Here is a 14,711-nt window from a genome sequence, read left to right as displayed (position 1 = left end):
GTACCAAATTTCATGATTCTAGCTTATACATAAGTAGGCAAAATGTAATGTAAAATGTTAAAAATGCACCCAAATTTCACCCTATTCAAAATTTGAACTCAATTTACCCCCTTAATATGGGAGATACTAGGAAATGGTTTAGCAACAAACATGTAGAGCGATAAATGAGGCGCCTGATGGCGCAAACCGTTTCTTAATATCATAAACCGTTTAGGAGATATGAATCTCGAAGTGGAAGTCTGCACTTTTCAACGTGCTCATGCTTATCCGTCATCTATCTATATATATAAAAGCAAGTCGGGCTGGAGCGATGTATATATAAATATTTAAAAATGAAAAAAGACGTGAATTAATGAGGCACTTCCAGAAATCTCAGAAATTTGAAACTTGGTACGAGGGAAACTGATGACCCCAGGATCCCTAGAAAAATCGGAAATTCTCAAAATTCCCTGAAGGGGGCACGCTGGGGGGGGGGCTCAAATTTTGGGCTCAGCATAAAAACACAGTCGTATAGTATATCCAAAACGATAACCTATAGGTTCCGTGGGCTTAAAAATTTTCGGGAATTTCCTCATTTTTATCCCCCATCCCCCCAAATCAAGATGGCGGCACAACCTGCGAGACGAGGTAGAAAATTGAAATTTGGTGAAATTATAGCTTTTGGTCCCTAACCGACGGGAAAATTCCAATGTGTTCAAATTTTTCACTTTTTAACCCCAAAGATATCGAAATATGAAGGCAATTTTAATGACTGCGCAGACATTCCTTTTGAGCTATTTTTTGGCTAAACGGTAAGTCGTATCACAAAACGGATGGCACAATGTCCCTTCAATTCGGAGTGATCTACAACTTTGGTCCTGTGACATTTTGTCGTATCTCTCTCCCTTATACGTTAAATTTGGCCGTATTTCTGGATTGTTCGTAAATTTGGTGATTTTTACAAGTATATTTTATTGTTTGACACACGTATAAGAATGATAGGTTCATCACGTTGTGTGCGCACATTGGCACGTTTAAGGGACATTTGTGTACCAAATTTCATGATTCTAGCTTATACATAAGTAGGCAAAATGTAATGTAAAATATTAAATATGCACCCAAATTTCACCCTATTCAAAATTTGAACTCAATTTACCCCCTTAATATGGGAGATAATAGGAAATGGTTTAGAAACAAACATGTAGAGCGATAAATGAGGCGCCTGATGGCGCAAACCGTTTCTTAATATCATAAACCGTTTAGGAGATATGAATCTCGAAGTGGAAGTCTGCACTTTTCAACGTGCTCATGCTTATCCGTCATCTATCTTCTATCTATATATATAAAAGCAAGTCGGGCTGGAGCGATGTATATATAAATATTTAAAAATGAAAAAAGACGTGAATTAATGAGGCACTTCCAGAAATCTCAGAAATTTGAAACTTGGTACGAGGGAAACTGATGACCCCAGGATCCCTAGAAAAATCGGAAATTCACAAAATTCCCTGAAGGGGGCACGCTGGGGGGGCTCAAATTTTGGGCTCAGCATAAGAACACAGTCGTATAGTATATCCAAAACGATAACCTATAGGTTCCGTGGGCTTAAAAATTTTCGGGAATTTCCTCATTTTTATCCCCCATCCCCCAAATCAAGATGGCGGCACAACCTGCGAGACGAGGTAGACAATTGAAATTTCGTGAAATTATAGCTTTTGGTCCCTAACCGACGGGAAAATTCCAATGTGTTCAAATTTTTCACTTTTTAACCCCAAAGATATCGAAATATGAAGGCAATTTTAATGACTGCGCAGACATTCCTTTTGAGCTATTTTTTGGCTAAACGGTAAGTCGTATCACAAAACGGATGGCACAATGTCGCTTCAATTCGGTGTGATCTACAACTTTGGTCCTGGGACATTTTGTCGTATCTCTCTCCCTTATACGTTAAATTTGGCCGTATTTCTGGATTGTTCGTAAATTTGGTGATTTTTACAAGTATATTTTATTGTTTGACACACTTATAAGAATGATAGGATCATCACGTTGTGTGCGCACATTGGCACGATTAAGGGACATATGTGTACCAAATTTCATGATTCTAGCTTATACATAAGTAGGCAAAATGTAATGTAAAATGTTAAAAATGTACCCAAATTTCACCCTATTCAAAATTTGAACTCAATTTACCCCCTTAATATGGGAGATACGAGGAAATGGTTTAGAAACAAACATGTAGAGCGAATAATGAGGCGTCTGATGGCGCAAACCGTTTCTTAATATCATAAACCGTTTAGGAGGTATGAATCTCGAAGTGGAAATCTGCACTTTTCAACGTGCTCATGCTTATCCGTCATCTACCGTATCTATATAAATCAAATTGTTCGTGTCTGTTTGTTTGTCTGTCTGTTTGTCTGTTCCACCATCACGTCGAAACGGCTGGATAGATCTCAATCAAACTTCATATTTAGAGTATACTCATCCCGGGGAAGGTTTCGATATGCATATCATCTTATAATCTTTGAATACACGGGCGATTTATAGGAAAACCAGAATAGTTTTTCCACCATCACGTCGAAACGGCTGGATAGATCTCAACCAAACTTCATATTTAGAGTATACTCCTCCCGTGGAAGGTTTCGATATGCATATCATTTTAAAATCTTTGAATACACGGGTGTTTATAGGAAAACCAGAATGGTTTTTCCACCATCACGTCGAAACGGCGGGATTGATGTCAACCAAATTTCATATTTAGAGTATACTCATCCCGGGGACGTTTCGATATGCATATCATTTTAAAATCTTTGAATAGACGGGGGTTTATAGGAAAACCAGATTGGTTTTTCCACCATCACGTCGAAACGGCTCGATAGATCTCAACTAAACTTCATATTTAGAGTATACTCATCCCGGGGAAGGTTTCAATGTGCATATCATTTTAAAATCTTTGAATAGACGGGGTTTTATAGGAAACCCACAATGGTTTTCCTCCATTTTCTCTTATACTATTGATTTTCTGTAAACTTCGTTTACCGTACGTGAAACGTCTCTTCATTATAAACAACTTTCGTTATGTTCATAATTTACCTTACTCTTTACATGACGGAGAAATTTACAATTTTCTGCTGGTACCATGCTCTGCATTGAGTGACCGACAGACCGACAACGAACCTACAGGTTACCATGGCAACGTCTCTGACTGCATGCCAGCAGGGAAGTAACTTATTGCCATTTTCCTCATCATGCTTTTAAATTCGTGGTTGTTCCTTGGGTAGAAGGCAAGAGAGGCGTCAATCGGCCTATCTTCGGGATATTGGCGGAATATCGTTGGATGTTATAACCGCCTTCGAATAGATTAAGTAATAACACCATTAGTCATCTTCTTATTTTTTGTTTACCTAGGAATCACTGGACCTAAATTTCTCCTCTGTTACCGCTTTATTATATCCATAACTCACACTAGCATAATTTATTGAGGGGCATTTGATTTTCCAATACATTAACTTGGTATTTACATATTTGTCGTTATCCGGCTGTCCTCAGTTATAATCCATTTTCTATTACTTTCAACTTTCTTAACTCTATTATTTTCTTCCTTAATTACGCCGTATGTACGCGAGTGCTTCAAACTACTGGATGTATTTCCACCAATACTCATATTTAGAATACACCTGTCCTTGATAGGTTTTAGGGCAAATATTGTTTCTAAATCCCTGAACTGACTGGGGGTTTATACGAAACCGAAACAGTGATTTTGCACTTCCACAAAATATACACAACCAACGTTAATTTAAATCTACCTGCCTTGGTAGAAATTAATTTCTAAACCTTTTTTCTCATGTGCATCATTTCGATACGAGGATTAATAAGGGATATATCATTAACGGACCGTTTCTTTGTACAAGTCCCATCGGACTTAACTCACGAGCGGGTGCGTGTAAAGCGTATTCCTTACAACTTGAAAACTACTGAAGACATTCGAACCAAAATTCATATTTAGCATCCACCTGTCCAAAGGTAGGTTTTAAACGTAAATAACATTTCATGTTCCGGAATGGACTGGCGGTTTATAGGGAAAACAAATGGTGATTTTACTCTTCCACAATATATACAGAACAAGACCAACCTGACTGGAAATCGACCAAACGTCATGGAATTCCACCTCTAAACCTTTTTTTCATGTGCATTGTTTCGTCAGGAGGATTAATAAGGGAGATAGCATGAATGGTCAGTTTTGCAGGTTAAGTCCAGCGGACATAGCCAAAAAGGTGTTTTACATGGAGCAGATTCCTTATCTATATAAGTCAAATCGTAACGACTGTGTGCCTCTACACTGACTATTTTGGCGAAATTTTCGTACAGCTTTCCGTTCAAGGGGTAATAATGACCATCTGCATAATTTTTGGTTTAGTTTCCTGAAAGTCCTAATTTTTACCCGCCTTGCCCAAAATCCAGATTGCGGCATAATCTGCCAGAAGAAAAAGAAGATAATTGAAATTTGACAAAATTATACGTTTTAGCCTCTAACGAACGGAAAATATCCAAGATCATTAAATTTTTCACTTTTTATCCCCGAAGAATATCGAAATATGTAGGCAATTTTAATGATGGTGCAGACCTTCGGAAATTCCTAACACATAACAGATTGCACAATCTCCGTTCAATTTGGAATGATCTACAACCTTGGTCTTATGACTTTTTGCCGTATCTGTATCCCTTTTACGTTTGATTTTTCTCTATTAATGGATGTTAAGTCAATTTGGAATTTTCACATGCATAATTCATACCTTCGATTACTTATATGAAATACAGAATCATCAAACTCTTCACGAAAACTGGCCCACCCAGTAGCCATATATGAGCCAAATGCTATGTATGTATCCGAAAAGTAATGTAATGTGAGATAATCTTACAAGAACGTTACCCTGTTCCACGTTTCTAACTCAATCTGACCCAAGAATAGATGACATATCATAGGACCAGCCATTTAGGCCACTAAATCCGGGGTGTCTTATGGTATAATCCTTTGTCGATATGACGTACGTTTAGTAGCAGTTAATCTGTAAATGAAGGTCTTCAATATTCAATATTGTAAACACGCATATACTTTCGTATGTCGATCTATATATATTCACTGATGTCGATTTGTAGCGATCGAGAAAGGGTGGGTCTGCTATTGTAATCAGTACTCCCCACACCGACTTTGACTGGCAGTATGAAAGGGTTCCTTCTCCAACTCCTGTGTAACTGTCATTAGTAAGGAAGGTCTACAATTGTAATGAATAGTTCACTTCTCGATTTGACTTGCAGAAGGCAAGTGAGCATGCAGTTTTGTTAAAAACTCCCCTACCCGATTGTGTTTGGCAGTAGGCAAGGGTGTTCGCCATTATAAAGAAATGTCCTCATCTAAAATGTGACTGGCATTAGGCATAGTGGCCTGCTATTTTGATGGAAACTCACCAACTTGGTGTGACTGGCAGTAAGCTGGCTGGAAGTAGGAAAATGGGCCTGGCATTATAATGATAACTGCACAACTCAATTTCGAGTGATAGTAGGGTAATTGCCTGCCATTATAATAAAAACTGTAATCTGTGTGGAAGTAGGAAAGGGGGGCTGCCATTTTAACGAAAACTCCCCAAATCGATTCTCTCCGCATAGTAGGCAATAGGGCCTGCAATTATAATGTAAACTTCCCAACTCGATTGTGAATGGCAGTAGGCAAGTGAGCCTGCCGTTATATCACATATCCATAACAAACACTTTACATTGGAAACAACGTACGGGGACCTCCCCATGCTCTTTCTCGGATAACGCTAAGAGACATGCAATTTTAAAACAATCTTATTTACTGCATGCACACTATTTACTTCGATATTCGAATACAATGTAGAATACCGTAGCGAAGCACGGGTACATTCGCTAGTTATTGGATAAAGTTTTCTGTGTAACAGATGCAGACATGGTTCTAGAAATGATGAAAGTGAAAATGAAAGAGCTAAATCTAAACTTGGCAAGCTTTTGAAAATAGTTTGTTGATGATGCAGTGGACTTTGAATCCATTGATGTCCCTGTGTACACACAGCTTCCATCCATGGATGTTGAGTGTCTCGTTCAATATGTAATTGCTAATACTACTGCATCAAACAGACAAGGATGAGGATGAAGCATTGGAAACAACAGAAGCTCACAAAGTGATCTCATGAAAGGATGCCTTTAAATGAAAAATCCAGGTGCTTTCTCAACATAAACTCTCATATCAGATTTCTTTAAAAGTAAAGAGGAAAATTAATGTCATGTCTTTTTATTTTGATCTAGGACAAGTTCTACTTTAGGCTATTCCATTACTGCACTCTATTAATGTACTCCACACTAATTGTGTTGTATTTCTGTATTATTATTGATGGAACATGGCTTATTCTTGGACTACAGCTGTGAGTTTTTATATGGAAAATGTGTCTCCAAATCTGTTTTATATTTACTGAATAATAGACAGTTCATAAATCCCGATGGATGTCCACTAATGTGACACCAGTATATATGTGTGTGTTTTAGAAAAAGTATTGTACGCGCACTTTTTAGTGATAGATTTTTGTACTCGTTTGAGGAGTAAGAAGGGAGCACTGCCGGTTCCGGTAGTACTGCCAACTGAATGGAAATGAATTCTGAATTGAATCAATAATATGATCGATCGATATGAATTTTCTAAACCTTTATTATTTAATGCCAACAACTGTGTCACACACACAATATATATACTATACAGCATTTCCCGATGCAAAACTTGTTCCTAGCTTAAATTCTATAGTTTGCCTTTGCTGTGTAAACAACAACAGTACGAGTACTTAAAGTGTACACCAGATGTCACACAGCGATGATGAGCGATTCTTAGTTTGTGTTTCAAAGGTTGCCAATACGAATCTCGAAGATAACCGAAGTCAACCGATTCAGCACTAGGGTGTAAATCTACCACTAAAAAGTGTGCAGATGATAATTGATTTAGTTTTCTGTTTCTTGGTTTTTAGGACGGCGGTTTGCAGAGCAAGATCTCTATGTTGTCCTTTGTTGTATTCTCCAGAAGTTCAAACTGCAGTATCCAAAGAGTAAGCCCTTGGAGCAGGTTTTCAACACATTACTCTTTCCAGATGGACCAGTCAGAGTTCAATTTATTCCAAGAAAACAATAAGATTTATATTTTTTAGAATGTGTGTTATGTATCTTTCCCCCTCTCCAACCAAGTGTTTAAATGATCAAACCATAATCTCACATACAACAAGTAGTATTGAAATACTGAGATTCTATAACTGATTGCATAATTTGTGTATGTTAAAATAAGTAATAAACTGAAATATACAAAAGCAGATCTAGATTCATCCATTCACTAGTTAACACTAGCTAAGGTGGCAATTTCATTGCTAATTGGAGGACTTGTGATATCACAGAATGAGTTTCAATACCCTTAATGAACTTTTGTCATACTTGGACTGATAAAAATATAGGTACTAGAAAAAGGAGGAGAAATATTATTCTGCTGCAAGAGGCAGTCAATAGTCTTAATGTAGTGAGAGGAAAAATGTCAACAGAAATACTTCATAATTGCACTGAGTATTTTTTTCTTGATTTTTGAATGGAGAGTTGCTGTAATAGCTCCAGTGCACAAACGAAAGTGTGATAAACATAAAGCAGATATTACAGGCCAGTCACCTTGACATGTGTTGCTTGTGAACTCTGAGAAAGCATTCTTTCTGATTATATTAAACATGTTTGCAAAATTACTAGCTGGTTTGATAGAAGGCAGTTTGAGTTTAGGAAAGGTTACTCCAGTGAGACTCGACTGGCAGAATTTCAACAAGATACAGTAGATATTTTCTATTTAGGAGATCAAATGGATGGTATTGCTACTGACCTATCCAAGGCTTTTGATGCATAGATCATGAGAGACTACAGATGAAAATGAGAGCTATTGTTCTAGATAAGGTCATACTCAGCAATTTTTTGAGCGGAGGGAGCTCAAAAACTAAAGCTATAGTAGCAATAAAAAGATCCTGTGGATGGACGTGGTAGAATACAACCACGGTATCCTCTCAATTTGGGAATATGGGTTGGCACGCACAGATTTCCTAGCTGAGTCTGGCATTGCTTCCACTTGTGTTAGGCTCCTCACATTCATCTTTTCTATCTGATCACCCTTGGTCAACATTTGTTCTCCTCCAACTGACGGTATTAAGTTTGCAAGGCCTAGGGAGTCTTTCATTTTCTCTCCCTTCATGGACCTTTCCTTTCTTTTGCCCATGCCTTCAATTCTTCAAAGGTAGGCATCTTCCACATTCCCTCTGATTAGGTTAATAGAAGCTGGTTGCCCAGTGATAATAATAACTATGGCGCATGACCTCTGGAGAGGCTTGGTGCAGATTATTTAAGATGATGCCCTATAGGTGACCTGCCTTTCTAATGCTGAAGACAATACAAACACCCAAGAGGGTTAAAATGCCTGACCTGCCTGGGAATTGAACCTGGGACTCCTTGCTTTAAAGGCCAGGATGCTAACCATTTAGCCATGGAGCCGTACAAAACTCGTATCCTTGTCCTGAGGTGGTGCAGCTCTTTACAGGCACACCCCAATGGACATAAGCTATATGTGGCATTTTAACCTTATACCAGTCCTCCTAGTAGGATTGGGAAGTGAACCCAGGCCTCTGATGCCTGTAGCTAGTAACACTAACAGTTACGCTATGAAGGCGGACGTTGCACAGTTGAACTTCTTCTTAAAGCAATAATCAGCATCAGCCAATAAAAACCCTATATTTTTTTGTTTTGAAATAGATTTTAATGGAATAAAAATGTGTCATTTGTGTAAAAAATGGAGGAATGAAATTTTTTCACTATAATTATTATAAAAGATGTTTACAGATTTGGAATGTTAAAAAATCTTTAGCACCTCGATAAAATGAAAATATTTCTGTATGATTGTTAAAAATTATGCCACCCATGTGTCATATTTAATAGTTTGTTGATATTTATATACCGTATTTACATGAATTTCATTAATTTACAATTTGTACTTACAAATGTTTTAAAACTGCATAAAAGTAATTTCTTTATAATATTTTGAATTTGCTGAGTTACCTACTGCCAAAATCTATTTTGTTTACTACTACTTAAGTATACAATATGTGAATTTGGGTAATGTTGGTGAAATAGGGGGCCACTTCACATATACTGACTCATTTATATTATCATTTTCACTTTATTCTTCAAGTCTCCTATGATTTTTTTTTTTTTTTTTAATATGTGTAGTAAGGACATTTTTCTCTGTAAGTGCTAAATGTTGTCTTTTGATATAATATTGTAACCAATAATTTGTTCATACCAGTTTTGAGATTTTAGTACAAATATATTTACTAATACCGTATGTGCATTTTTAAATGGGAAGGATTATACTTTTTGTTCATATAGAAGAAACTTTGGTAAGAAAAGGTTAATATTTCATCAGTCATGTACACAGCTGCCTCTGTGGATCAGTGGTAAAGTTTTGGTCTCTGGATCCCAAGTTAGCAGGTTCAAACCTGGCAGAGGTAGTTGGATTTTTGAAAGGTGGAATAAAGCCCATGTTGTGTGATGTCGGCACGTAAAAGATTTCTGGTCACACATTTGGTCTTCACCTAACAAAATTCATTACACTTCAGCCATAGATGCCCAAGACTGATCTGGTTTACTCTGCCATCTAGTAGGTCTAGAGTCAAAACGGAATGTCAAAATTGATGAGCAGACAACCAGATGGCGTCAAATTGAAATGTCTGCACACTGTAGCTAATGCCATACAATTATTATTATCTTATTATTAGATGCGAAAAAGACCAGAAAACTGATCACGCAAAGCTCACTTAGAAGTTGTGAATTTCGTTCTTTGCCAGGCAGCCTTCAATTTTTCTCTCATCGTGGTTCTTCGTTTTTCTGTCCACCTGGCTCCTGTCTTCTTCTTGTAGTTTCTCTCTGACTCTACTTCCCACTTGCTGATTTTCATTCTGTAGTAGGTTTGGTCAGCAATGTCGGTCACTTTGATTCCTGATTTTTCCAGGTCCTGGCAGATTTCCAGTGTCCACCTATTTGTTTTGATGTTTTCTGTTGCCTTTAGTAAGATTCTTGTCAGTCTGTTTTCTGGAAGGTATTTGATGTATCCATAAAATTTCAGGCATCTTTTTCTGATGCCAGCCGCATGGTTTGAAAGCTCCTTTTGTACAAGAATGCAGTCATTATCCTTCGTCAGTCAGTTTTGGGCCGAGAATTTTTCTGATGATTTTACGTTCCTCTTTCGGGATATCTTTGAGTACTATTTTTCTGTGGAGATCTAGTGTTTGACTCATGTATAGTATTTGAGTTTGATCACAGTGTTGTAATGTCGAATTTTGGTGAAAATTGAAAGGCATTTTTTGTTGTAAATGTTTTGTGCTTGGCCAAGGGCTCTCTTCATTTTCTGGATGCGGACCTTGAAGGCCTTCTGTTCTTTTCCTGTTGGTACTAAAATTTCTCTGAGGTATCAGAACTCAGTTACTTTTTTGATTGTGCCAAATTTCGCGTTCAAATTGTGGAGGTTGCAGTGGTTGCACATGACCTTGGTTTTTGAGAAAGGTATTTGCAGGCCAAATTTTTCTGAGCATTTCTTGAGGGTTTCGATTTGGCTGATTGCCTGTTATTCGTTTGTTGCAAGGATCATGAGATCATCTGCGAAAGTGAGACAGGAGATTTTTACATATTTTCTTGTCATATTTAATGGTTGCCAATTTCCTTGAACTTTTAGAGCTTGTTCCTATTCTCTCATGATTTTGTCCTGGGCTATGTTAAAGAGTAGTGCAAAAAGTCCATTTCCTTGTCGGACACCCGTTTTTATCTGGAATTTTTCAGGTATATTTCCCATGAATTTTACTTGGGAGGTTGTGTTGGTGAGAGTTAGCCTGATGACTTTTTGAGTCTTGTTGTCCAATCAATATTCACCCAGTGTTTGGAAGAGGGATTGGCAGTCAATGGAGTCGTATGCTTTCTGGAAGTCCACGAAGGTGCGGATTGTAGGTTGCTTTCTGGTGTGTCGTAGTTTCAGGATGGTTTTCATATTGAATATCTGTTCTGCAGAGGATCTGTGGGGCCTGAAGCCCACTTGGTATTCGCCTATGAGTGGTTCTAGTTGTTCCTGTGTTTTTTGGAGGAGGGCTGTGGAGAGGATTTTGTATGTGACTTGCACCAGGGAAATTCCTCTGTAATTGTTCACATATGTTCGTCACCTTTTTTGTGAAGTGGAACGAGGAGGGCATTTGTCCAATTTTCTGGCAGTTTTTCCATTAATAATTTAATTTTGTATGGCTATTTCTAGCCGGGTGTAGCCCTTGTAAGGCAGACCCTCCGATGAGGGTGGGCGGCATCTGCCATGTGTAGGTAACTGCATGTTATTGTGGTGGAGGATAGTGTTATGTGTGGTGTGTGAGTTGCAGGGATGTTGGGGACAGCACAAACACCCAGCCCCCGAGCCATAGGAATTAACCAATGAAGGTTAAAATCCCCGACCCAGCCGGGAATCAAACCCGGGACCCTCTGAACTGAAGGCTAGTACACTGACCATTCAGCCAACGAGTCGACAGTTTTTCCATTGCCCAAATTTCTTGTATGATTTGTGTGAGTTCTTGGAGTGAATTCTTTCCTAGATGTTTAAGAAGCTCTGTTACAATGCCGTCGTCTCCGGATGCCTTGTTGTTTTTGAGTCATATGTATCGGTGTATTTCCTCTTGTGTAGGTGGGGATGAGTCTGGGTTTGGGCTCAGGTGGGGTTTATTTGGAAACCTTTCTGTTGATCTGGGCAGTTGAGTAGTGACTAAAAGTATCTCGCGAGTTCCTTGGTGTTTTCATCATTTGTGAGTGCCAATTTTCTGTTTTGTTTTCTGAAGCAGAGGTCTTGGCTGTGTATCCATTTAATCTGCTGTGGAAGATGCTGTAAAAATCTCTGGTGTTGTAGTTGCAGAAATCCTGTTCGGCCAACTTCAGTTGGTCTTCCAGGTATTTCTTCTTGGTTTGTCTGATGAGTTTAGAGGTCTGTCTCCAGACTTTTTCCTCGTTTTCAGGTGTATGGTTGCTGATGAACTTCTGGTATGGTTTTTTCTGTTCAATATAGCTTGGTCACATTTGGTGTTCCAACAAGGGTGTCTGCTCTTTTTCTGTGGTGCGATTTGTTCTGATGCACTCTTCATGATTTTGCCATGGAATTTGTTCCAAGTTTTTGCTGGGACTTTTTCTCATGCTTCCCTGAGATTTGATGTTTTTATTTGTGTTATGTCCAATTTTTTGTTTGCCTTGGATTTCTGGTAGAAGCGTTTTGGGGTAAATTTCACTTTGATTCTTGTTAGATGATAGTCCGAGTCAATGTTGGCTCCTCTGCGGTGTTCCAAAAAGGTTGTCTGCTCTTTTTCTGTGGTGGGATTTGTTTTGATGCACTCTTCATGATTTTGTCATGGAATTCATTCCAAGTTTTTGCTGGGACTTTTTCTCACGCTTCCCTGAGATTTGATGTTTTTATTTGTGTTATGTCCAATTTTTTGTTTGCCTTGGATTTCTGGTAGAAGTGTTTTGGGGTAAATTTCACTTTGATTTTTGTTAGATGATGGTCCAAGTCAATGTTGGCTCCTCTGCGGACTTGGACATTGTGTACTTCTTTTTGTGCTGGGAAGGAGATGGCGACATGATTGATCTAGTGTTTGCTGCAGCAGGTGGGTGATTCCCATATGAAGAGTTTATTGGGGTTTTTCCATAGGGATGTTGACATGATTTTTAGGTCGTGTTGTTGACAGAGCTGGATGAGGCATTTGCCATTTTTGTTAGACTTTTTGCATGCTGAGAATTTTCCTGTTGTTTTTCTGTAGCACTTTTCTTTATGAATTTTACCGCTGAAATCACCGAGGAGGGATTTTGATGAGTGTGGTTTCAAGTTTGTCCCAGAAGTTTTCTGTTTGTTTCTGATCTTTGCAGTCATTGGTGGGTGCGTGGGAATTAATAATTTCGTGTTGCTATTTCTAGTTGGATGCAGCCCTCGTAAGGGAGATCCTCCGATGAGGGTGGGCGGCATCTGCCATGTGTAGGTAACTGCATGTTATTGTGGTGGAGGATAGTGTTATATGTGGTGTGTGAGTTGGAGGGATGTTGGGGACAGCACAAATACCCAGTCCCCCAGGGAATTAACCATTTAAGGTTAAAATCCTCGACCTAGCCGGGAATCGAACCCAACCAAAGGCCACCACACTAACCATTTAGCCAAGGAGCTGGACGCGTGGGCATTTATGAAGATGTAGTGGCGATCTGCACAGCGAAGTTGCAAGGTCATTAGTTTGTTGTTTATGGGTGTGATCTCTTCTACGGAGTTCACGATCTTTCTGTGTACGAAAAAGGGAATGCGTAACATTGCTGTGGCTTTTCCTACTGTTCATGTAGTTTTGCTCTTGAAAATGCAGTAGTTACCATATTCCGATGTCTCCGAGTCAGTGAGTCTGGTCTCTTGTACGGCGAGTAGCTGGATTTTTTGCTGATCTTATTCTGATGTTAGTCTGAGAAATCTGCCTACTTGCAGGAGTGTGTTGATGTTTAGCGTGCTGATGTAGAGGGGCGTTTTGGTGGGAAGTTTGCCAGAGAGCTCCGACTCTCTCTTTCATGCAAGCCCGACTCCTCCAGAAACTGAGTGGCCAGTTGCTGCCTCTGTTTTCATTTGGCGGGTCGATTGGTTACCACCTGGAGTAAAATTATTCTTACTTGCATGATTCATGGTGTGCTTGTTCTCAAGCGACTGGGTTGATCCTGAGGGATCGGAGTACAATCAGGTGGGTGAGTTCCTGAAGTTTTTCTAAGGCAGCTGCTCAGACTCAGAGTACAGACGCCGACTAGTTTCTGCACCAAATAAGTGAACAGACGCTACTGGATTTATTGTTATCCTATGCCGTTGGCCATCTAGGGGCTCTTCCGCCTTTAGGGGCAGTTTCCCACCTCAAGGGCAAGAGAGTGCCCTGAACCTCTACCCGCTCACCCTTCCTCCGAAGAGGCCATTGGAACTTGGTAGAGGAGGACCCCTTATACTGGTGGTCACTCGGTTTGTGGACGCAATTTAACATCATGCCTCTGTCGGTCTGTATTGGGGTAGTTTCATGAGTGGTTTGCATCATGCTAGGGAAAAGGTGCCGCCCCACATCTGTTGGTTTTTCCTCCAATTTCTGTAGCTCTAATTCTGTACTACATCTGTTAGTTTTCTTCAGGCTAGATGTTCCCTTTGCAAGCAATTATTTTCCTGCTTCTGAGTCAAGGATTGGCCTTTAGTTAATCAGGTGACACAAGTAAGGGTTTTACAAAATGCAGTTTTTCTGAGGAAAATTCAAACGGATGAATTTGTTTAGTGACTTCCATGAACTGCTGAAAAATAATTTTTATTAACTTAAAAACTTAAATTAACAATTTATAACAACTTATTTATGACAACTATTCTAGACAAAATCTAGGACACTGAAAAATTTAAGACTAAATCCAAAATCCAAATATTTTGTTAACAAAAATGAATCAGTTATTTAAGTTCTTTGCTAGGTATTATTGAAAATTCTCTTAAGAATATTTCAGACTCTTAAGTATACCAGGTGAGTTGACCATGCAGTTAGCGCCGCACAGCTGTGAGCTTGCATCTGAGAGATGGGTGCGAACTCCACTGTCGGCAGCCCTGA

General features: G+C 39.0%; 1 protein-coding gene across 2 annotated transcripts in view; it reads left to right on the top strand.

Annotated features, from left to right (window-relative positions):
• LOC136874857 (probable cytochrome P450 CYP44) overlaps positions 1-7,337 on the top strand; it is a 102,642-nt gene extending 95,305 nt beyond the window's left edge. For both annotated transcript variants that reach the window (XM_067148539.2, XM_067148540.2), the window contains exon 10: positions 7,002-7,337. In XM_067148539.2, the coding sequence (XP_067004640.1) occupies positions 7,002-7,162 (161 nt within the window). In that variant the 3' untranslated portion in view covers positions 7,163-7,337. The remainder of the gene's footprint in view (positions 1-7,001) is intronic.
• Positions 7,338-14,711: the final 7,374 nt, after the last annotated feature.

The sequence above is a fragment of the Anabrus simplex genome, chromosome 5 (assembly GCF_040414725.1).
Source record: "Anabrus simplex isolate iqAnaSimp1 chromosome 5, ASM4041472v1, whole genome shotgun sequence".
In the NCBI taxonomy this organism is placed as follows: Eukaryota; Metazoa; Arthropoda; class Insecta; order Orthoptera; family Tettigoniidae; genus Anabrus; species Anabrus simplex.
This window is presented reverse-complemented; position numbering and strand designations above follow the sequence as displayed.